The 24423-nt window shown below is 39.5% G+C and overlaps 1 protein-coding gene across 2 annotated transcripts in view; it reads right to left on the bottom strand.

Annotated features, from left to right (window-relative positions):
• Nucleotides 1-23146, bottom strand: part of reep3b (receptor accessory protein 3b) — a 41932-nt gene extending 18786 nt beyond the window's left edge. The window contains exons 1-2 of one of the 2 annotated variants that reach the window (XM_030755305.1): nucleotides 22815-23146; nucleotides 8085-8157 (exon numbers count right to left, since the gene is read on the bottom strand). In XM_030755305.1, coding sequence (XP_030611165.1) covers nucleotides 8085-8157; nucleotides 22815-22846 — 105 coding nt within the window. In that variant the 5' untranslated portion in view covers nucleotides 22847-23146. Of the gene's footprint in view, nucleotides 1-8084; nucleotides 8196-22814 lie in introns of those variants that run through there. The other variant, XM_030755304.1, reaches the window with a different exon arrangement.
• Nucleotides 23147-24423: the final 1277 nt, after the last annotated feature.

The raw sequence follows: 24423 nt of genomic DNA, 5'->3' as shown, positions 1-24423 counted from the left end.
AATGCTATCTGGGTCATTACGTCAAATGATTGAAACGGACTGGGACCCAAACTCTGAACCAAACAGTGAGATAAAAAAATGTATTCTGTGCACACTTTTCGGTTTGAACCTGAACATAAAGAAAACAAGGAAAAACCATCCTGGACATCACCCAAACGGTAAATAAAAGGGAGAAAAGGGTGCAGCAACTGCACTTCTAACCAGTTGAGTGTTATAAACAGCTCTGCTTCCTGTCATCAACTGTTAAAGGGAAGCATATGGATCAAACTTTTGTGATTATATTTTATGCTAAAACATATTCACCTATCAGCAATTTCAGAAATGAACATCAACCATCACATAGTCGTTTTACTTTTTTTTTTTTTTTTTTTTTTAAATCCAGTTCAATTTCATGCTCACACACGTAAATGTGGTCAATTATTACTGGCCTTGCTTTAAGTAGCAGCAACAACCAAAGTGGATGGTTTACTGCTCAGCAGGAGAACATCAAATATTTCTCATCCTTTACATTTCTTAAATTGATTTTCATCGCATTCTGTGGGCATTTAGACTCCTTGTAGGAAAAAATTATAGGCATGACTTTTGGATTTTTTTGGTCACTTCTAACCAGCGGCATCTATGACCCCCCTCGTTTAACTGAGTGCATCAAATGGGAGAAAAGCGCTGCAAACTACGCGACTTGTATCGCGTAGTTTTATCATGACTTTTATCTGCAAGCATTTTTCTGCTTCTTTGTGCTTTTCTTCTACACAAGACAAGTGTGAGGACTAATCGCTCCCTTGTTTACTGTGCATTGTAAATTACAACCAAAAACAGCTCAGTGTGGCATTTTTAAAAATATTTTGTATATTTCAGTCTGTTAGACATAACAACTAAAGCTCTGGAGTGCCACCATTTTTCATCATTGAGTAATAGCGTGCTTTGTAGCTCACGGTTTTATTAAATGTATTAAAAATAGGAAGATTTCCTCTATTTTTTCTCCTTTAGTAGAACAGGACATTTATAGGACATTGATACCCACAGATTGAAATAGTTGGAGTTCCTTTTGAAATGCAAAAACTTCAGCTGTAGTACAACTTGATGGCAGAAACTACATTACAAATCTTATTACATGCTACATAATACTGTAAGTGCTTCTGAAACACAAGATTTTGAAATTTATCAATACCTTGTAATTTTTGCTGATATTCAAGTCAATCACCTCAACTGGTAAAAGAAATTTTTGATTGAGCAGAGCATTTAAAAGTTGTTCTACTAAGAACCCTGTTCTGAACTGTTTTAACAAGTGAACATGGTTGAGAACCTCAGTACCTAAATTTTAGCTACTTTAATAAGGTGTCTATGGTGTTGTTCTTTCTTCTTTTTTTTTTCCTTTAAGCCTATGCCTCTTCTCAGGCCAGCAGCAGTGAAGGGTAAGTAAAGGTTGAGGTCTTTTTTTCCTTTTATGCTGTCCTCTCTGGTCTTTCCTTCATCCCTGTTTAAGGGCTTTCCAGGCTCTTCTGACTGGATTTCCATATCAAAGCCAGCAGTTCGTGGAGGCAGGCAGGCAGACAGTTGCAGGCTGAGGTATTAGCCAGATCCAGGGCGCTGCCACATGACTGAGCACACTGACACTAGCTAATGAAATGTCAGGGTACGTGTGTGGGTGGACGAGTGGCGCTTAATTGTGTCCGTTTGCAGTGAAGTTTGCCTACAGAGAAGGGTTTTCAACTACCACGATCATGTTCACGTGCAGTCCTCCAAAATCACAACTGCACATTGACGTGGATGACGCTGTGCATCGGTCAAATGCTAATTGGTTGACAAGTGAGACAGAACAGGGAAGAGAGCGACAGCAGAGTTTACCAGGAAAAAACAAAAAACTGTATGAAAAGTACAGACAGTGGCTGCAGTCAAACACTTTTCATTGCTTTAAACAGTGTTTCACTTCAGCTCTTTGTATGCTATCACTTCGTTCTTCCTGCCCTCACTCCCAACCACTCGCAGCACATGGCTGCCGCTCCCTGAGCCTGGTTCTGTCGGAGGTTTCTTCCTGTTCAAAGAGTGTTTTTTCTTCCCACTGTCACCTTCCCACAGTACTTGCTCGTATAGGGTCTTTACTTTACAGTATAAAACAGCTTAAGATGACTGTTTTGATTTGGCCTGCAGACACACACTGCAAGCAGACAGGCAGTGCGTAACTGCCCACAGGCTGCTAATGTGCAACCCCCACTGAACCACTGTTTACCCTTTAGAGGGTAAACAGACGAACATACATTAAGCAAATGCTATTACCAGACTACGCTGCCTCCACCTACTAGTTAACTGGTGACCTCATGGTGAACTTCCACCATAGTCTCTGTCTCGGTCTCACTCTGTCTCTCTCACACACACACACACACAGTCTCAGGCTCACAGGAATGATAAATGTAAAGAGAGTGAGTTATTCTGTGAAAGTTTTGCAAAAATAGTACGCCAAATACCCTTCCCCCCCAAAAATGTAACACAATCACCAAAAAGTTAAGACTCTAAAGATCATCCATCAAAATCCATTGCGATTTACATTTGGTGTTTTTCCAAAATATATGTTTTGAAGCTTTTTTTTTTGCCTGTTATGACTGGAAACTTTATGAAACATAGTGCAGCTTATGACAATGGCTTATTCAGACACTTTTGATTATATTGAAGTGAATTCTGCCATAACCAGAGTCTCTTCCCAAATTTCTATTATATGAATTTTGAGGATTGTTATTTTGACCATAATTTTGTAACCTTTTTACTGATTTAAAAAAAAAACAAAAAAAAAAAACAGATTTGTCTTGAATTGTTCTATTTTTGGTAAATAAATAGGATTTAACATTATTTATTTATTTATTTATTTTTAAATCAGGTGGCTGTTTAATTTATACGTTTCAATCTCCTTCTGCTTCAGACTTCCTAACATCTTCTTTTGCTTTCTATCTCTACCAGCATTTTTCTCCTTTCCTTCCTCCTTCATTTCATCAGTAGGAAGGACATTAAGATGTCACCTCAGTGAAATATACAGTAGCCATTTTGCCTTACTGAGGCTACAGTAGACATTTACTGGCCCCTTCTCTGAATAACTGTTTTCCATTAGAAGACGAAATAAAAACATAGTATATCAGACATCAACAGCCACTAGGCCCACTGGTAAGCCTAAAGTTAGGTAAAGAAGCTAAAGGTGGGCAACAGTTCAGACCACTTTAATGTTATTTCTAAGTGACTTTGATATATTTTAAAGAAATTTGAGCAAATTATACCCAAGTACCTGATTATCCATCCATCTATCCATGCATCCTAATTAAATGCCAGAAACACTGAAATTATTCAGCTTATCACTTAATTATCAAATTGTCCATCCATCCATCTTCTTACACTTATCCAGGGCTGGGTTGCAGGGGCAGCAGCCTAAGCAGAGAAGCCCAGGCCTCTCCAGCTCATCCAGGGGACCCCAAGGCATTCCCAGGCCAGTCGAGAGATATAATCTCTCCAGCGTGTCCTGGGTCTGCCCCAGGGCCTCCTCCCAGTAGGACATGCCCAGAACACCTCACCCAGGAGGCGCCCAGGAGGCATCCTAGTCAGATGCCAGAACCACCTCAACTGGCTCCTTTCAATGTGGAGGAGCAGCGGTTCTACTTTGAACCCCTCCGGAATGGCAGCACTCCTCACCCTCTCTCTAAGGGAGAGGCACCCAACAAGTTCAACAAGTTGTTGAACTTGTTGGGAACAATGACGGACAACCTAAGGTCTGAGATTTTCACTAAGTTTGAATCAGTAATATCAAAGACTGTCAAGAAGGAAATTGCAACTATTATTAAACCACTGGAATATAAAGTTGCCCAACAAAAGGATATTGTTGGTGACTTGGAGCACTTGGCTACTGATCACAGCGACCAGCAAGCTAACTTACAGGCTAATGACGCTAAGCCATCTGCTATGGCAGACATTCAGAAATATGAAGACTTGGAAGCACATTCGAGGTGCAATAAAATCCACTTAGTGGGGCTGCCTGAGAGTGCTGAAGGTTCATGACCCACAGCATATGTGGCTGAACTTTTGAAAGATCTGCTGGGTTTGGATCAGAGGCCCATGGCTGACAGGGCCCACCACATACTACGAGCAAAATCTAAGGAAGGGGAATCTCCACGGCCAATGATAATTAACTTTATGCTTTTTCATGTTTAAAAACACCATCTTACAACAGGCCCAGGCTTCCTCCTGCCATCCAACTGCAAAAGAATCCATATCTTTCTGGACTTTTCACCATCTGTGGCCAAGCAGAGAGCAGCTTTTGTGTGTGAAGAAAGAGCTTCGCACATGTGGCCTCCGGTACCCTGCCATCCTGCACATCACCACGTCTAATGGCCGGACCCACAAGTTTAAGGACCATGACCAGGCTCTGCATTGGTCAAGAAGAAGCTCAAGTCCATCAATAGGCATTTGATAGAGTGGGATTATTTTTATTTGTTTTGAGGAAATTTGGATTTGAGAAAAATTTCATCTCATGGGTAAGATTATTATATGCATCTACATATACTAGTATGAGATCAAACAGCATCAACTCAAAGTATTTTCCTTTATATCGCTCCACTAGGCAAGGTTGCCCACTGAGTCATTTATTATTTGCTACTGCAATGGAGCCTTTATCTAGTGCCTTGCGATCTCACCCAAATATCTATGGTGTAACCAGAAATACCCACAGACTATGAAATATTTCTGAAACCTGTCTGTTCACTAAGGGGGGCAACCTCCTCCATTTATACATGATCTATAAACTCTGCTATAGCCCTTCTATCACACTAAAAACAATTTGGGAGGCAGATCTGGGAGAGATGATCTCTGGGAGGGTCTGGGAGGAGATCCTAATGAGGGTTCACAGATCCTAAATCTGTACCACACATAGTTTTATGCAATGTCAGATTTTACACAGAGCCTATTATACCAAGGCCCGTTTAGCGAAAATGTTTGATACTGTGTCTCCCTTATGTGATTGATGACAGCAAGCTACAGCAAAGTATACTCACATGTTCTGGAGCTGCCCTTTCTTAAACTCTTTATGGACAGAAATTTTCAAAACTCTGTCTAAAGTGACTGGCCAGGGTATTGCCCTTAATGCCTTAGTAGCCTTCTTCAGTGTTTGGCAGTCTTTCTCCTATAAAAAGAAATCTAATAGCCTTCATAACTCTGCTGGCCAGGAGGCTAAATTTACTGAAGTGGGAATCTCCCAAACCTCCTACCCATACGGCTTGGATGAAGGAAGGGTTTTATTGAATTAAATTGGAAAAGATTAGGCTAACTCAGATGGGTAAGGCATCAACTTTCGATAAGACTTGGAAACACTTTTTTGTTGTATTTTCAAGGCAGAAATTGCAAAATTACAATGGACTGAGCATCACTTAGTATCACTTTAAACACTTTAATAGGAGGCAGTTTACATATCTAATAGAGAAAAAACTATTTTATTTTTTTCTTTCTTCTGTTTCTTTCTTCTCTTTTTTGAATATACTCGGATGTTCGGGAGTATATCGCTCCTGTGGCAGTTTTCTCTAGTATTCTGGTGAGGACAGGTGCCAAGGGTGGGGATGGGTAAAGGTTTTTGCTACAGCTGACTGCCTACTTTTAGATTTGTTATCTCTTTGAACCTGATGTCTTCTGGTTTTCTGTACTTTGTTATAAAATCTAATAAAGACAATCTTAAAAAAAAAAATTCCTGTTTTTGGGGTTGCCTTATTGTTGCCCCTTTAGTGTGTCTGTTAATTTCATTAAGACTGAAGCAGCTGAAACTTATTAACAACCTCCTCTGCAACTTAACTGACTAGATCAATCCTAGAAGTTTAATTATGCTATACTCTGATTAAAAAGTGTTCCTTTACTTTTTTGAGCTGTGTAGCAACAGTGAAGAGGCTATGAAGGAATCAGGGACAATGGACAATATTGCTATTTTGAAGTGAATGGTATCCAGTCTGATTAATGAAGGGAAGTGAGGAGGGTGGAATTACACTATGGAAGAAGTAGAGGCTGATTTAATCACTGAAGATTGTTTTTACTTTTACTGGATAAGGTGGGTAAATATCTGTCAGCATATACCCAGGCACTGTAATGTGCACATTTTCATACAGTGAACAAAAAGGAAAAGGCTGGGCCTCTGGAATGAATTTCAAGAGCCAACTTTGTCATGAACTGAAGTAACCTCTGACAGGGTGTGCTGCAGCTAAAGACACACTTAAGCAGCAATGAGATTGTTTCAGCTGTTGAATAGATGCTGTATTAAAATGATTGCACACAAGAAATCTTTCACGTGTCAGCTTGAAAGTGCATATATTGAAACAATATGTATTTAATAGTTTTAGTGAGATGATAAGGAAATGCTGGCTTAAAAAAAAAAATGGCTGGTTCATCCTGTGGGGAGATTCAATCTACAATCACTAATTTAAACAGTAGTCTGATTTTACTTTATTTTATTTTGAAAGACCACAACACTTAAATACATGCCATTAATACAATAATAGGCATAAGAGAAATCCCAAAGGTAGCCAAAGAAAAGTCCATTATAGTTAGTAGGGCTGCAGTTATCTATTATCTTATTAATCGACTATTCTATTGATTATTCTGTTGATTAATCAAGTAATTGGATAAAAAATAATATAATAAAACAATATATAATATAACAAAGCTGCACAATTTAAATATTTTAAAGAGAAAAAACACAGGTCATTTAAAATGTACTGCTCAGTGGTTTCCATTTTTCAAAGTGCAAATTTCTTAATAGTTTAACTCCATACAACATCTGTCAAAAAATAAACACTTTCATTATATTTACATGCCATATGAAAAATCATATTTTTAAAGAAAACGTTTCCTTAAATGCAAAAATAAATAATCCCAGAACAGTTCGTCTGCATGTTATTTTAACTTCTGTAGCTTTCCTACAGATTATCCAGTGTATAAAACAAACTGTGGTGAATGGATGCAGCTGCAACTTTTACATTTCTTCACATTAGAGTTTGAATAATCAATAGTGTCCCTCTGTGCTATTGCATTGGCATATTCAAATAATGATTTCTCAGTGCTCTAAAGACAAAACTTTTACTGCACTGTGATGCACAATTAATGGAAAGAATATTTATATTAATATCATGATAGTGGTTTCAGCTGTAGCACGCCGTTTTATGAGCAACTACTGTATACATATGAGTTAAAATGTTTCACAAGCACTGGATTGTGCAATTCCAGATCATCAGTGATCTGGAATTGCACAATCCAGGGATAAAAGCTGGGATTGCAGTGTTTTAAGCTTTTACAAGCATTGAGGCTTGTAAAAGGTCTTTCAATACTGCAGTGATATCTAATGATCTTCATTTCCAGCTATTCCTTTATAAATCTCTGCAAAGAACAGATGATACAAGCCCGTAAAGGCAGAGATCTACCAACAAAAGCAGACAATGTGGATAAAGTGAAGGAGAAAAATGGTGAAAGGTGGCTCGAAGCAGTCAGATTATTGCGCCTCAGCCTGGGAGCGGGTGTGTTACAGCTGTATGTGAACATGTTGCTAACTCGGTGGACTGGAATTTCACTTTCATTGGCATTAGTTACATCACCCAGCTCCATAGCCAAAACACCTCCAGGGCCTTGCATCTATATGCATGTATATGGTCTCATTCAAACCATGCTTCAAATAGTTAATCACTTCTAAGACATGTTTAACATTCTGCTAATCCAAGGATTTTGGAAAGCAAGTCTATGTCTACAAACAGAGGTAGCTTGACCCCTAAACGAGTAATAGGTGACACACAGAAGAATGTCTAAGATATCAAGATGAAACAAACACTATTTAGGGCCAATATATTTACATTTTTCTAGGAGAAGAAATTAATAAGTGTCTATTATTGTAGCAAAACCGCACGCGTGTGTGTGTGTGTGTGTGTGTGTGTGTGTGTGTGTGTGTGTGTGTGTGTGTGTGTGTGTGTGTGTGTGTGTGTGTGTGTGTGTGTGTGTGAGAGAGTGAGTGAGCGAGAGAGAGAGAGAGAGAGATCAGGTCAAGGAAAAAAAGGAAAGTAAATCAGGAATAATGTTTATGAACTTACATATTCCTTGACATTTTTAGTCTTGACAGCTTTGTAAGAGTAGTATGCAGGATACAGAGTCCCAAACAGCAGCCTGCACAGAGACAGAACACAAAACATTAAGCTCATCATTTCAATTTATGTCACAAATTAAATAAACACAAATACAAATTTATTAGTATTTGTTTTAGTAAATTTGTAAATACAAATTTTAAATACAAATGTAAATACAAATTTACTAAGACTGACAATCCTGGACATGCAAAATACTGCTGCAAAGTTCTCTGCAGTGTAACACCACTGATATTCTTGAGAAAATGCTTTCCTTTTAATCAAACAAATTCACATCTTTGAGTATATGTTCAATAGCCATATGCAGGCCACTGAAGATGGGCCTTTTCACTGTTTATATGGTACAGTAGATACTGTATGCACAACCAGTGCTACAACTTTATACACACCGTGTTTCACATTTACAAGAAGAAATCTTTTTGAAAACGCCTTGTTTTTACCAATACATGCGCTGCTGAAAGCCTGCAATGCCACCAGATTTACTTCCATCTCACACTTGTTAGGGTGATTTTACACTCAAACCAAAGTGGTAGATAAGTATATAACTCTACAGGCATGAGAATGACACAAATAGTGGTTTTCACAAAGTTTGCTGCTTCAGTTTTTATTATGGCAATTTGCATATACTCCAGAATGTTATGAAGAGTGATCAGATGAAATGAAAATAACTGCAAACTCACTCTTTCCCATGAATCTGAACCAACTCCCCCAAAAAAACATTTCCACTTTATTTCAGTCCTGTTACAAAAGTACCTGCTGACATCACTTCAGTGATACTCTTGTTAACACAGGTGAGAATGTTGACGGGGACAAGGCTAGAGATCACTCATCATTAGTTAGTGTAAATGCTGTTAAGATTCACATTATTGTTATCCTTCTCTGCAGTTTTCAGTCTTTAATTCCTTCTGCAATGCTTTGTGCTACAGAAACCATTCTGGTATTAAAACGTTCAGATTTTTCTGGAGAAGTATGCTGCTACTTTTCTTTTTTCTAACTTTTATAATTTTAAAAGTATTTTGCTTTTTATTAATTTCTATTTTACCATTTGAAATGAATGGAGAATGTTTGAAATCCTCTTCAAACCCTCCCTATTTGAGAGTTAGTTCAGCGTACTTTGAGCTAGAGAAAAAATTCCAACTTTAAATGGGTCTCAAGACCTTGAACTATTCAGGTAATCTCGGTTTGTTAATCACGGTTTTTCAAACAGTGACAGGTTATTTTTTTAACTTTTCTGAAATTTCAATGAATTTCTATGGAAGGTTTTTAGAGTGGTGGGCTTGTTTCAACTCTGTTTCCCCTGTACTGCATTTATTTCAGTTCTACATTTGATGTTCTCCAAGTTTTTCTGTTTACCTTTTCTTTAAAAAAAACAAAAAAACATCAATTTGAGCAAATCAAGTTCAATTTAGGTATACTTTTCAAATGTTTTCTCTTTCAGCTGCTTAAGCTCTTTCAGCAAATTAAGATTCAGGTGTTTTAAGCATTTCTAGGCACTACAGCTCAAATCTTTCAGCTTTCAGCATTCACATTGCATTTTCAGCAAGAAATGCTTTTTTTCTAGTTCTGATTGAGTTCAAATAGCAGACTGGATGCTTTAAAAGGAGGGTGGTTCATGAAATCATTGGTCTTCCTCTTTTTACCATGGTTACCTCCAAGGAAACACATGCAGTCATCACTGCTTTGCATAAAAAGAGCTTCACAGGCATGGGTATTGCTGCTAGTAAGATTACACTTAAATCAACCATATAATCGACTCATCAAGCACTATGTAAGAATGGTTTGCTATCAGTCAGGATTTGGCCAAGAAGTCGATTGACAGCATGCCAGGGCGAATTGCAAAGGTCTTGAAAAGGAAGGGCCAACACTGCAATTATTGACTCTTTTCATAAACTTAATGTAATTGTCAATAAGAGCCTTTGAAACGTATGCTTGTCACTATACTTCAGTATACCATAGAATCATCTGACAAAAAGATCTAAAAACTTTGTGAAAACCAATGCTTTTTTTGGTAATCTCAAACCCTTTGGCCATGACTGTATATGCAAACTAAGGCTAACATACAAAATTGTAATTTACTGTCAAAGGCCATCATCTTTTGCATCTGAACAATGTGGGGACTTATTTATATGCCACTATAATGGAGGGTTGGGTCCTCCTGACCCAGAGTCTGAAAACAACTGGAACACATGACTGTAATGTAATGTAATGCAGCAGCATTTGAGGCTAACATGGGCTTTGGTTCCAGTGCAGATTTCAACACTACTCCAAAGTGCTACACTCTTTGTTCTTTTGCACCCAGGACTAGCTGTGTATAAATAAGATTTTCTCTGCTTGAAACTGAGTGTTTTGGGGATGTGGTGTCTGTTCACCATAGAAACCTTGAGTTTTTGGTGTGGTTTTGTCAGTTTAGTCCTGCTAACTGCATAGCCCCTTTCTGTAAACTGAAACTGGATAGAAACATGTAGTGTTTTTTCTACTGGGATCTGTAGTCAAAATTTATCTAAATGTAAATATTAGAACATTTGGGCTCCTAGCTTCCCTCACACACCAGTTTTTATTTTGCATGTATTTTCTTGTAATTGTTCAACACCACTGTTTAATTTCAATCAAACAGTCAAGATGTGCTTAAAGTGCAGATGTTCAGCCTTAATTCAAGGGATTTAACTAAAAATACTGCAATAACTGTTTACGAATTACAATTATACATAGTCTTCTATTTTCAGAAGCTCAAAACTAATTGGACAAACACTGGATTAGCACACTACCTGAAGAATGCTAGAAAAAAATAGTGTTAGATTCAATAATGCACAACTGAGTTTACCAGCTGTTATCCATGTCTGTTTTTTTCTCTCTTTCTGCTTTCACAAGTGCACAGTGTGTGTGTGTGTGTGTGTGTGTGTGTGTGTGTGTGTGTGTGTGTGTGTGTGTGTGTGTGTGTGTGTGTGTGTGTTCGATTCAGAATGCAAGATAAATGACTACATCAATTTAAAGTGGGACACTCCTTCCCTCCGCTGTCTCTTTCTTGTGCACCTCCCCCTCACGCTGTGATTGCCCCGTCAACTGCACAATGTGTTCTCTGCAGAGCTCTCCACTATGAAGGAGCTAGATGTGGAGTTATTCAGCAAGAATACACACTGACTTCATACACATAAGTACACACAGCTTCTTATTTGGTAAGATGTTTGTCAGCTGCCATCAATAATACTCATGAGTGTACACACTATAGGCAACACTGATTACAGTTACTGAAAGATGGGAACAAATCAGTGTGGTTAAACTACATCTGTTGTAGCACAATTGCTTTAGTATCATTTAGCTTTTACACAAGTTGAAGATGGACTCACTGGACTGTAGAGCTCAACGTACTGCACACAGAAAAGGGTAAAGTGTAGTATTTAAAAAATAGCCATCATGCATTGCATATCACATTTATTGAAAACAGTATAAAAATCACCACCAACTTTTCCTTGCTTTGTTTTTGTAAAAAATAAATAAATAAACACAGCTAGACTTAAAAATGAAGTGCAGTAGTTTGAGAGCCTAGCTATATCTTCATTACACAAGATAGTTTCAATAAATGCATTCTATTGATTTCTTGTTTAAATTCCTAAGAATGATTAGCTGAGTAGGGGATGATGGATTTTATGAAAAGCCACATGGATGGAGAGCTCAAGCTCAACATGAAAAACCTGGACTTTCATTGAAGTAAGCTTGGATTTACAGATAATCTCCTATTACTAGTGACTGGTGCCAAACCAACTATCTCCCTCCCTGCTCCCATCTGCCGTCCTAACAGCTCACTAATAAGTCTAAGTTCCCTTGTGTGCTTGCCTATAAGTCTACAGTGACTGTTAATCTAATGTTCTTCAATATAGCTTTGACAAGGAATGCACAGATTGGGATATTCTCCTAACATAATCAACCAAATTCCTTCCAATTTAATTCCATCTTTTTTAAAACAATTTTAAAAAGTTATTTCATTAAAAAAACTTTTTTGAAAAAATTCAAAAAAACTGCTGTTTTTAAAAAAAATATTTTCAATATTTAATTTTGGTTGCATGGTTGATTACACCTTTGTCATTGGCTTAACAAATGCAGAAGTGATAAATATTGATAATTTGCTTAATTGTCTAGTATTTTTGGTTCTGACTAGAGAGGGCGGCACTGTCTAATGGCACAGTTCCTATATATGTGTAGCAAGATCACAGATGAGCTGCCACATTTATTGCAAGAGAAGTGTAAAGTGAAAGTACACTCAAGAATACAGCAACTTGGCTTAATGGCTCAGTCACACTAGAGTTAAAATAGCATGGCAACCCTCCAGGTGATGGTATTACATTTTTTTCGTATTCCATGGTCAACTTCAAGTAGCTGTGGCAACCAACTAGTTAATTCAGGGCTGCAACTATTGATTATTTTAGTAATCGAGTATTCTATCCATTATTCCATCAATTAATTGAGTAATCGGATAAGAAATATTTTTGTCTTATTAACAGTTCATCTGCATATTTTAACTTCCATAGATTTACTGCAGATTTTTCACTGTGTGAAACAAATAGTGCTGATGGAGGATATATTAATGGGCAGACCTTTAAGGTGGCAGTAATTAAACTATTACTTAAAATGCCAACACTTGACCCAGCTTACAATTAATTCTCCAACCTTCCTTTTATTTCAAAAATTCTTTAGAGTAGTTGTAAAACAGCTAACTGATCATCTTGAGGGGGGTTTCCCCTGGACGGCTGCTTGCTAGCGTTAATAGCCGCGCCCGAGTGCTAACTGTGGCAATAGCAAACTGGTAAAATTCTCAGCCCAGCGCAACACTATCTCACATCAGCACAGTGCCAGACGATTAACCGCTGGCTATTGGACCCTGTTGTTGTACTCGGCCCTACAAATCTCAGTAACATTATGTCTAACCAGATACTTACTCTGGATGGCATTACGTTGGCCTCCAGTAAGACTGTGAGAAATCTTGGGCTTATTTTTGACCACGATATGTCCTTCAATATACATATTAAACAAATATGTAGGACTGCTTGTTTGCATTTGCATTTCTAAAATTAGAAACATCCTGACTCAGAGTAATGCTGAAAAACTAGTTTATGCATTTATTACTTCTAGGATGGAGTATTGCAATTCATTATTATCAGGTTGTCCTAAAAGCTCCCTGAAAAGCCTTTATTAATCCAAAATGCTGCACTGAGAGTACTAACAGGGACTAAAGAGCATATTTCTCCCATACTGGCTTCTCGACACTGGCTTCCAGAATTGAATTTTAAATCCTTCTCATCACATACAAGGTCTTGAATAATCAGGCCCACATTATTCTAAGTACCTCATAGTACCAAATCACGCCAATGCAGCATTTTGTTCTCAGATTCCTGGCTTACTTGTGGTTCCTATGGTATTTAAAAGTAGAATGGGAACCACAGCATTAGGCTTTCAGGCCCCACTTCAGTGGAACCAGCTCCCAGTTTGAATTCAGGAGACAGACACCCTATTGACTTTTAAGATTAGACTTTTCAATAAAGCTCATAGTTAGGGCTGGATCAAATGACCCTGAACCCTCTCTTAGTTATGCTAAATAGTCCTAGGCTGCTGGGGGCTTCCAATGATGCACTGAGTATCTATTTTTCATTCACCTCTTTTCATTCTGTTTATACACCACACTGCATTTAATCATTAGTTATTATTAATCTCTGGTTCTCTTCCACAGTGTGTCTTTTGTCCTGTTTCTCTCCCCTTACCCCCAACTGGTTGTGACACATAGCAGCCCCTCCCTGAGCCTGGTTCTACTGGAGTTTTTTTCCTGTTAAAAGGGAGTTTTCCTTCTCACTGTCACCATAGTTAGTCATCTGATTGATGGGGTTTTTTCTTTATTGTATATATATTGTATGTTGTTTACAACATAAAGCTCCTTGAAATGACTGTTGTGATTTGGTGCTATATAAATGAAGTTGAATTGAACTTAATATATAAAAGCAAAGATGTCGAGCACCTATGTCATTATGTCAATATTTGTGGAGAAATTTCTGAATGCGTTTCAAATCTATAAGGTTCTGGCTGGACTCTAAATGTAAGCAGTCAATGTGAAGTCCTGTTCAATTTGAATTTCTGTACATGCAGACGGCATCAGAGTTGCAATTTTTGCTGATTATCATGGTTAACCGTCGTATTATCACAAACAGTACATAATTGGCAAATTACCCCCCATTCAATCACAAACCGAAAACAGACTGATGATAGGCTGACTCCATCTTATTGCTATTTTTTTGTCATCTCAACAGCTTTGAAGACTGAACCTGACTGTGAGTGGTCTCAGGCCAGGTCCCCATCTTCCAAAGGCATCCCCAGACCAATACAAAAAGCCACAATACTATAGACCTTTAAAGAAGTGATGATGAGCCCATCACCTTATGTTTGTGTTAGGAGACATTACCAGAATATCTCTAAAGAGTCCTGGGGATTTCCTGAGGGTAAGTGCCTCACTGGGGAGCTCCCCTATGAGCTACATACCTTCAAGAGCTATTACTGTTTGCATTTACACACTCCACAGTTACACCAATGTGATATATTTGTCAGCTAGCATATCGCATAGCATCAATGACATAACAATATCAAGATCCAAAGCGTGCTTGTTGTGTGTCAGAAAGGTCTGGCACTGAATAGAAATTATTGACAAACTCTATCTTAACTGTCAGAGATGGAAAGCAGAGAGAGCCTAACTAAGTGTAGGCCCAGTGACCACAAATAATTGAACATCGGAGTAGAGTTGTCACAATACTAAAATTTCAAACTTGATACAGACACCCATGAAAATACTAAATACAATTATCTGGCAACAGCATCAATACCAAGCCATCTTCAACTCTTCCAGTTGGCACACAACTTCATACACCACCGCTGTAGTCAGGCATACAGCCCCTTCTCCCAGTAGTAGCCGAACACATGAACACAGGAGCTGACGTTCACAACACTGAATACACTACATGAGGAACTGAGAGGTCAGCAAAGCTCTTGTTTCACCAACACTTAAGACTTCTAATCACAGAATCTACACACTGACCATGTAAAAAAAAAAAAAAAAAAATCACATAATCTGATAATTACATACTACAACTACATGAATGAACAGCTTTCAAAGTCAAATAAAGCTTGTAAGGGAACATGGGAGCCTTTAAAGTCAGTTTTTGCCTTATAAAAATCTCCAAACACACAGACTTGATGTATATAGTCTTGTATACAGACACACTCCCTCTGACCAGAGCCACTAACAACCACAGCAGTTTATAATCCTACTGTTGCTATAGAAACGGCAAGGCAAACAAGGCTTCAGACTTGCTCGTCATGTCTACACTGCTTCAGCTGCGTTCTGTGCTTCCTCATATAAAAAAGTAGAGAAGCATACAGCTGAGCCACTGGCTCCAAAAAAAAAAAAAAAAAACTTTGTAACTGAATCCCATTCCTCTCTTCTGGTGGTGTGTGGGTGTGTTTATAGCAGAGAAGAGAGCTGCCAAGATGACGACTTAGACCCTGAGCTATCCAGGCACACAGAAACAAGAGGCTGCAAGGATGCTGCTCTGGTCTCTCTGAATGGTTCTACGGTCCTGCACTATAGCTGTGCAGGATAGTGAAACACTAACACTATTCTCCAACACTGTAAGCCTGTGTTTGGCTAGCAGGTCTTACTCATGCTAATGAAGGGTGACTGTTGGTACTGCGGTAATAGTAGATATTTGTGTTTCATTTGCTACCAATTTGCTTTGACTGCAGTGAGAGCCACAGACTCTCGCTCTCTCAAACACACACACATACACACACAAACAGATAGTTGGGCTTGGTGTGAAGGAAATAAATAGCCATGCTCAAAAATGACAACAAGCAAGTGTTTAATCTCTCATATATGCTGCCACGTAGGACTTGGTTTTCAGGTTCATATGATGAGAAAGACATTTATTTTGTAACAAGTACATGAATAACCATCTTGGTAGTGGACACTATCCACCTTAAGGAGCAGTATGTTATTCAGGAAAGTGGATGTGGGTGTGTAAGGTTCCTCCGGGATAATAGGACAATCACAGGCAGGAAAACCAAACCTCCAAAGTGGATGTGTGTCAGCAGGAGTCACCTGAGCTATTTCATACAGAACGGCAAACATGTTACACTGCTCAATAAACTTAAATGAACGCTTTTTAATCAGAGTATAGCATCAAGTGAATTAAACTTCTGGGATACTTATCTAGTCAGTTAAGAAGCCGAGGGGGTTGTTAATCGGTTTCAGCTGCTTTTATGTTAATGAAATTAACAACAGGTGCACTAGAGGGGAAACAATGAAACAACCCCCAAAGCAGGAATGGTTTTACAGGTCACTGTGCACCCCTGCCAATGAGGATCAGAAGAGAAAGTTTCTCCACAAACACACAAAACAAGTTAAATGTGCACTGAAATGTGCAAGGCAAGGCTCCTTCCTCATGCTAAAACTGCCATCTATCCATTTCCTTTATATTCCTCCTCATTCCCCCTCATCTCATTTCAACACTCACCCCCACCCCTTCCTCTCTCTAAATGCAGCTGAGAAAATAGTGTTTTTTTGATGGGCCTTCACTCTGGGCTGCAGGTCAGTTTCCCTGGCTTCCTGACATCGTACACTACCAACAACCAGATGGAGGAAAGAACAGAGAAACACAGAACAAGAGCGGTATTTAGAAAAAAAAGAAAGAAACAGGACACAGGGAGGAGGGAGGAGGGATGGGAGACCCACAGAAATCCATCAGTTGAGCTCTCACCATCTGGTTTGAGCCTTAGGAATAAGATTTTGATTACATGACTTTTCCCCTAAAAAGCACAGTGATAGATTTGTTGAGAGAACTGCTGCAGCACAAATGGGACTGGTTACCATCCAGGTCTGTACATCCCCAGAGTCAGTGCTCATGGGGTAGGGGAAAGGAAAAAAAAAAAAAAAATCAATGAATTAAAAATGACTTAGACTTAAATCATTCAAGAGTCAGGACTCTAACTCAGTGGATTTCCATACTGGGTATATAATCTCCCCGAAAATACAGAGGTCAACAAAATACCTCTTAAACAGCCATTATAACTTTCTTTCAAAAGGACAATTCTGGTTATTAAAACTGTCATTGTTTAGAGCTTCTGACAACAGTGACATTGCTATCAAAGTCCAGTTGGTCAAAAACCACAAGCAGGTATACTCTGACAACAAGACAGATCATCAAAACCACTTCTGCATCCACTATTTGGATACAAGCTGAAATGGATAGATAGTATAGGCTTAAAATTATATGACAATTTTTCAAGGTATTTTTGCTGCCATATGATAACTAAATAATACTACCCAACACTGTCTTTTTGACCACTTATCACTGCAGCTTACAGTCTTGAGAACAATGCAAACAATAAAGCATCAAACTTTACCAAGACCATCATCCAAAGCAAAAATTAAGACACTACTACTGACTGTATTCGTAACCATAATGCTAAACACTATGTATGTTTGTGCCACTGCAGGGTATGTGTGATAGTCGTACAGAGTTGTACTAACAATAATCTTAGGGCTCATTGATGGTCAGAGTGCTCACTGATAGTTTTGACTTTTTAGCTTTGTTACGTCTGTAAGGGTATTGTGTGTGGGTGTGTCTGTTATATGCTAATTTGTCTGTGCAGGTGCTCGGGTTCGATTGGTGCGGTGTGCTCCCGCCTGCTGACGGTTGGCTGCGATAGAGGGACACGCCCTACTTAGGAGGCTGGAGGGACCACGCGGACCCGAGAGCATCATTTGTGTCCCCAAGCGTTCAACCAGCCACCATACTAAACATATGTTCTGTTCCAGAGTGGGTAGGGGTGAGCCGCCAGTTTGTTTCTTCAGTTTTCTCCTGTGTTGTTATAGGTAGGGAGGTAAGCAAGTGTCATTTGTTTTGTTTCTTTTTGGTTTAGGTTAGACGCCGGATCACGGTAGTTTTTAGTTCCTGTTTTGTTTATTGTTTTGGCCTGGGCTCACCCTGATGTGAATCGCTCTGTGTATCTGTCTGTGAACCAATAAAGCTTTGTGTATATATATTTGCATAGACGGTTGTTGTGTGGCTGCTTGGGTCTTGGGGGGCGAATGGTGTTCTCAGTCATGTTGCGCTCCGGGCCCCTAGACGGGTCGTAACAGCTTGTTTTGCATTAGTTCAATATTGTCATTATTAGGAGATCACTATTACATTTTGCTTTAATAGATGGGTGTCCTGAATGAGACTGTTGGGGTCCATTCATGCCTGCTAAGCCTCACCTCCACTACTTTAAGTCATTAAACCATAAGAGTCCTTGAAGAAAATTTTATTCAGAATTTCAAAAATTCTGTTTTTAATTATAAACTTATTCAAGAACTTTTCCAGAACAAAGAAACTGTGACACCCATGTCACACTGGGTTCTTATGATCTATTATCTGTTATCTGGCTAAAATTATGTCTTAATATTAAGGTACAGACCATCCAAGAAAAAACTGTGCAGTTTATAAATGCAGCTGGCTAACAAGATAGTAAGCATTAGCTGGTAGCTCAGCACTACACGCTTAACAAATGCAGTAAAAAAAAATACCAAATAAAAGGTTGAAGCTTCAAAATGCAGATTCCAAAACCAGTGGGCGACGTTACAGTCGCTACAGCCATCTTTTTATACTGTCTATGCTAACTAGCAGGCATTGGAAGGGTAAACCACTGTAATATTAGATGGTAGTGAACAAAAAGGAGATCCATGCCAAGGCAGCTTGACTACAGCCATCAAAAGGTTCTGTGTGTAACTCCAATTCCCAAAATGAGGTAAAACAATTCTGACATAGCTGTGTGCAACAGTGTGGGATGTTAGGTTATCTTCAGGGAACAGTTTAATTTTTCCCATTTAATACTGAATAGTAGTTTTGATTGAAATGTCCATCTGTAGTCCATGCTTGCACCTATACACACTTTGAAATTAATGTGAATGAGTGGAGTGGCCACACTAATCTCAAAACGAGAAAAAAGAGAAGTATATGAACATATTATTCTACAGACGTGAATACAAATAGTTGTGTTTATTAAAGCGCAGTTTAAAAAGCTTACCATTTTATAGCCATGAAAACATTACCTGAGCTTTTCACCAACCAAGTATTTCTCAGTTGTTATTTACTCAAGTATCATGAACACCTGTCATTTTGTTGCAATCCATAACCACAGGCCAGTGATTCATACATCCTTGTGCAATCTTGTTATACCTGTAGAATTGAGCATGCATGAAACCACCCTGTATGACAGCGTTTACATGGCTTTTAATAACTGCTGCTTCCTTTTTTTGAGAAAACAGAGGTCCACATTCTTTGGACGACTATTAGTGTTTTCTTGGTTGTGCAGCTCTGAATCAGACAACTAAAATGTCTTCATTACTAAACTAAAAGAAGACTGCAACTAAGAGCAAGAGCTGCACACAGAGACTCAGAGAGAGGCACAATAAAACCCCAAATACTCTGGCACACAAACTTGCAGACTGCAGGGCTGCTGCCTAAAATTAGATTCGAGTTGAAAATCAGACTTTGTATTTTTTCTTTTCCACTGCTGCACAACCAGACAAGTGAAAAAGTTGCTGGAAAGAAAGATGTGCCGAAGTGGAAAAGAAATGCCTAAAAAAGGGGAGCTGCGGCCCCTTTTTTTTTAATATTATTCATATAATCCCTATTATCTGATGCTGAATCAATACCCTTAAAACGGAACAATATTAACTCTTATTAACTCTTCTTTCACCACTGTTACACTTCCAGGGTTTGCCCCCCCCTTCCCAGTCTGGGGAGGTCAGACTACAACTTGATGAACCTCAGCCCCTGCTATGTGCTGATGGTGAAGAGCCAGCCTGTGACCACGTGGACAGTGAAGAGATGGTCTGAGGAGACTTAGAAGGCACTGCAGGACTGCTTTGAGGTGACAGGCACTCTGTGAGCCACACGGAAAGGACATCAACGGGCTCGCAGAATACATCACAGACTACATTAACTTTTGTGTGGATGCCACTATCCCAACCAGGATTGTTAAATGCTACCCAAACAACAAGCTGTGAGTAACAAAGGACATTAAAGCTCTACTTAACAACAAGAAGAGGGCCTCCAGAACTGGAGACAGGGAGGAGGTGAGAACAATTCAGAGGGAACTGAAGACAACTATTAGGGCGGCTAAGAACAATTAAAGTAGCAAGCAGTGATGACCCATTGATGCCAAGAACTGCAGGCCAGTGGCACTGACGTCAGACGTAATGAAGACTATGGAGAGGCTCATCCTGGATCAGCTCCGGCCCATATTCCAGCCATTTCTGGGCCCCCTCCAGTTCACCTATCAGCCCCGCCTGGGAGTAGAGGATGCCATCATCTACCTGAGTCTACGCTCACTTGGACAAGCCAGCCAGCACTGTGAGGGTCATGTTTTTTTACTTCTCGAGTGCATTCAACACCATTCGGCCTGCTCTTCTAGGTGACAAGTTGATAGTGATGCAGGTAGACACCCCCCTTTTATCCTGGACTGTTGACTACCTGACTGGCAGACGACAGTATGTACGCCTGCAGCACTGTGTGTCTGACAGAGTAGTTAGCAACACTGAAGCCCCACAGGTAGCTATCCTCTCTCCCTTTCTCTTCACCCTCTGCACCACAGACTTCAGCTACTGCACAGAGACCTGCCATCTTCAGAAGTTTTCTGACGACCCTGCAATAGTTGGATGTGTCACCAGGGGTGATGAGGATGAGTACAGGGCGACAGTGAAGGACTTTGTCGCATGGTGCAAGCTGAACCATCTAGAGCTCAACATGACAAAGACAAAGGAACTAGTGGTGGACCTGAGGAGGGACAAGGCACCGGTGACCCATGTCCATCAGGGGAGTCAGTGTGGACACTGTAGAGGACTACAAATATCTGGGAGTGCACATTGACAATAAACTGGACTGGGCTAAGAACACTGATGCACTATACAGGAAGGGCCAAAGTTGTCTCAAATTTTTGAGGCACCTGAGGTCCTTCAACATCTGCCGGACTATGCTCAGGATCTTCTATGAGTCTGTGGTGGTGAGTGCTATCCTCTATGCTGTTGCATGCTGAAGCCCAGTCGTGGTGATGAGATTTGTAGAAGTGCGTCGTGTATCAGCATCTGATGCAAAAGCATGCAGTGGATAGTATTAAACAACCGCATGCTGATTTAAAGGCTTTTTCTCAAATTCAGATATGTTACTGTCCAAGCAATAATGCAAATTACCACTCTAGCTACAATTTGTAAGGGTGTATGTGGTTGATATACTATTATACAATTTAGTTTACAATTTCCTTAAATATCCATTCATCCATCTCTTCCGCTTATCCTTTTCAGTGTTGCAGGGAGGCTGGAGCCTATCCCAGCTGTCAGTGTGAGGTAGGGTACACCCTGTACAGGTCGCCAGCCTGTCGCAGGGCTAACAGAGAGACAGACAATTCACACTCACATTCACACCTATGGGCAATTCAAAATCACCAATTAACCTAACCCCTTTAACTGCAGGTCTTTGGACTGTGGGAGGAAAAAGAAGTACCCAGAGAAAAGCCATGCAAACAGGGGAGAATATGCAAACTACACACAGAAAGGCCCTGGCCAAGGTGGATTCAAACCTTGGACCTTCTTGCTGGGAGGCAACAGTACAAACCACTGCACCACTGTGCCAACCTTAAATATTATAAACATAATTTCAAATGAACAGAGTGAAAATCCCAAATGAGAACGACTCAGGATGGACACAATTATGGGTCTAAGTCATGAGGGCCAATGACACACCTTCTTCCTGTACTTTGAGCCCAGTCTTGACTGCCCATGGTGAACCAGTATCAACCTGTGACAAAGGTCTGTTAAAAGACTGTGTTCATTATACTGTAAAAGGCTTCACTAGTTAAAAAGGATTGACATTTATTATTTCCCCAGAGGTGGTCCTAATCACCATTACCTCGAGTTATTTCATGGCTGTTCTGTGAATGTATGCAGGCAAAGGACGGAGGAGAGAGAGACAGCAGAGAATGGTATAATGTCGGCTCCTAAATTCCCATTTTTCTTACCAAATAAACACACCTCGGATATCACCAACACATTGAATCCGACTCATTCACAAGTAATATATAATAAACATCCAGTAACCAAGCAAGTTCACTCAAACTCATAAGAACGCCCTTCTTCCTGTGTCCTGACAACGTTGTGCTTAGGTTGAACTGGGTATGGCTGGCTAATTATATCACCACGATGACAGCTGTACCTGACACTCCTCCACAGAGGAACATGTAGAGGCTTGTGAAATTCCATTTCACCGACTTTAGGAAAGTTACTTTTGTTTTAGGGCTGACTCACCAGGAACCTTGATGGCTATGATTCACAAACACGTTAGCATTAGCTTTAGACAGGGCTAGATAGCTTGCGGCCTCACAACTCTAAATATCATAAATCGAACAGCTATTTAAGTTTTGTTAACGTGAACAACGTTGTTGTCGTTTTCGAACGAATATAGAAATTTAAAGAACTTAATCCTTAATTTACCTTAAGCACGCCAACAGGTTAGCCAAGCAAGCTAATAAACATCAGCTGTCCTCATTTTTTCCTCAGAAAACAAGAAAAGAGCTGTTTAGTTCTCCTTTAGTTTTCTCTGTACTTACACGACGCATCTCGAAATAATCCAGGACACCATGTCTTCTGTCTTTGCAGGTCTGTGTCAGCGGTAGAAGACAGCCCCAGTAGCAACGTTAAAAACCGATCCCGTACCGCTGTGAACTTTTTCAGCCCAAACTTCAGTAATCGAATCCGGGAGCAGCTCGTCGCACATCAGCTAACTAACACGATAGGAATACCTCACTGCAGTGTCTTTGGAGTCATAACTAAACAATAAAGCGCTTATTCCAAATATTCCTGTTGTTTCGATGTCCCACCGGGTTTCCTTCTTCTCTCTCTCTATTTTGCTACTCAGTTCCTGGCACAAGAAAGGTGCTCAGATAGGCGCTGACATCATCAGGAAAAGAAAAATCTCCTGCACATACTATTGGACGGTTCAGTCTGTTTGCGACAAACCCGAAATTGTAATTGGTTGGCCACATTTGCCCACGTGACACCTTCCTTCGAGCAAGGCAGCGGAGTTTTAAACTCAGAGATTGCTCTGCCGTCGCTTTGCAGGGAGCTCTAGCCAACCACGAGGGAAATATTTTTCATAACATGAAAATGAAATGGAGCTCCTTTTTTTTCATTCTTTCTTTTTTTAATCTTTGACTTTATCGTAAAATAGTCATGGAGCTTCTTTTTAAGATCTTGACGTGGGTGGGTTCAATCGTCAGCAAATGTGCTTAGTATGGGCAAGTGACAGAAAAAGAAATACCTTTCTTCTACATGTCTGTAATTCATATACATACACAAAATACATTTGAAAACCTGTCTACAGTCTATAAATGAAAGCATGATTGTGAATAAGGGGTACATAAATGTTGGTAAATAAAGAGCTCCAGTGATTGCTATACATTAGGGTAAGTTCACATTAACTCTTTTATAAAGTCCAGTGGTCCAATTAAGAAGTGTCTGTTTATTGTTGTTATGCAAATAAGCATTTTGTCATCGAATAGTTTCTTCTGCTGCACTTTTGGTGCTTCAGTGCTTCCACATTTGGAAGAATTTGGAAGAATGTGAGCAATTCATCCTGCTTCCACTATCAACAGTCACATCATCAATAAACACTAGTGACTGACTTCATTGATAGCCATACATAGCCATGCCATAACATTGCCTCCACCATATTTGATATATTATGTGACATGCTTCAGATAATGAGCTGTTCCTTTCTTTCTCCAGCCTTTTTTTATTCCCATCATTCTGGTACAAACTTATCTTGGTTTTGTCTGTCCAAAACCTTTTCCAGAACCGTGTAGGCTTTGTTTTCAGGCAAAATCTAATCTGGCCTTCTTGTTCTTGAGTGTAACCAGTGGTTTACACCTTGTTGTAAACCCTCTTTGCATGACCTCAGACATCTGTCCCCCCCTGTCTGTGTTATGTTTTTGTTTTGGATGGATGTTCTGTTAACTGCAATTTCCCCATTTGTGGGACTAATAAAGGCATTCTTGATTCTTGATTCTTGATTCTTGATTCTATATTTCCATTCATGAAGGCTTCTGGAGTTGTTTTTCTCAACCAAAGAAAGAATTCCACAGCCATCCACTTTAACTGTTTTTGTGGTTTTCCAGGCCTTTTAGTGTTGCTGAGCTGCTCTGCACATTCCTTGTTTTA

This window comes from Archocentrus centrarchus, chromosome 19, assembly GCF_007364275.1.
Source record: "Archocentrus centrarchus isolate MPI-CPG fArcCen1 chromosome 19, fArcCen1, whole genome shotgun sequence".
NCBI lineage: Eukaryota > Metazoa > Chordata > Actinopteri > Cichliformes > Cichlidae > Archocentrus > Archocentrus centrarchus.
The sequence above is the reverse complement of the archived record's forward strand: the minus strand, read 5'-3'. Positions and strand labels throughout refer to the sequence as shown.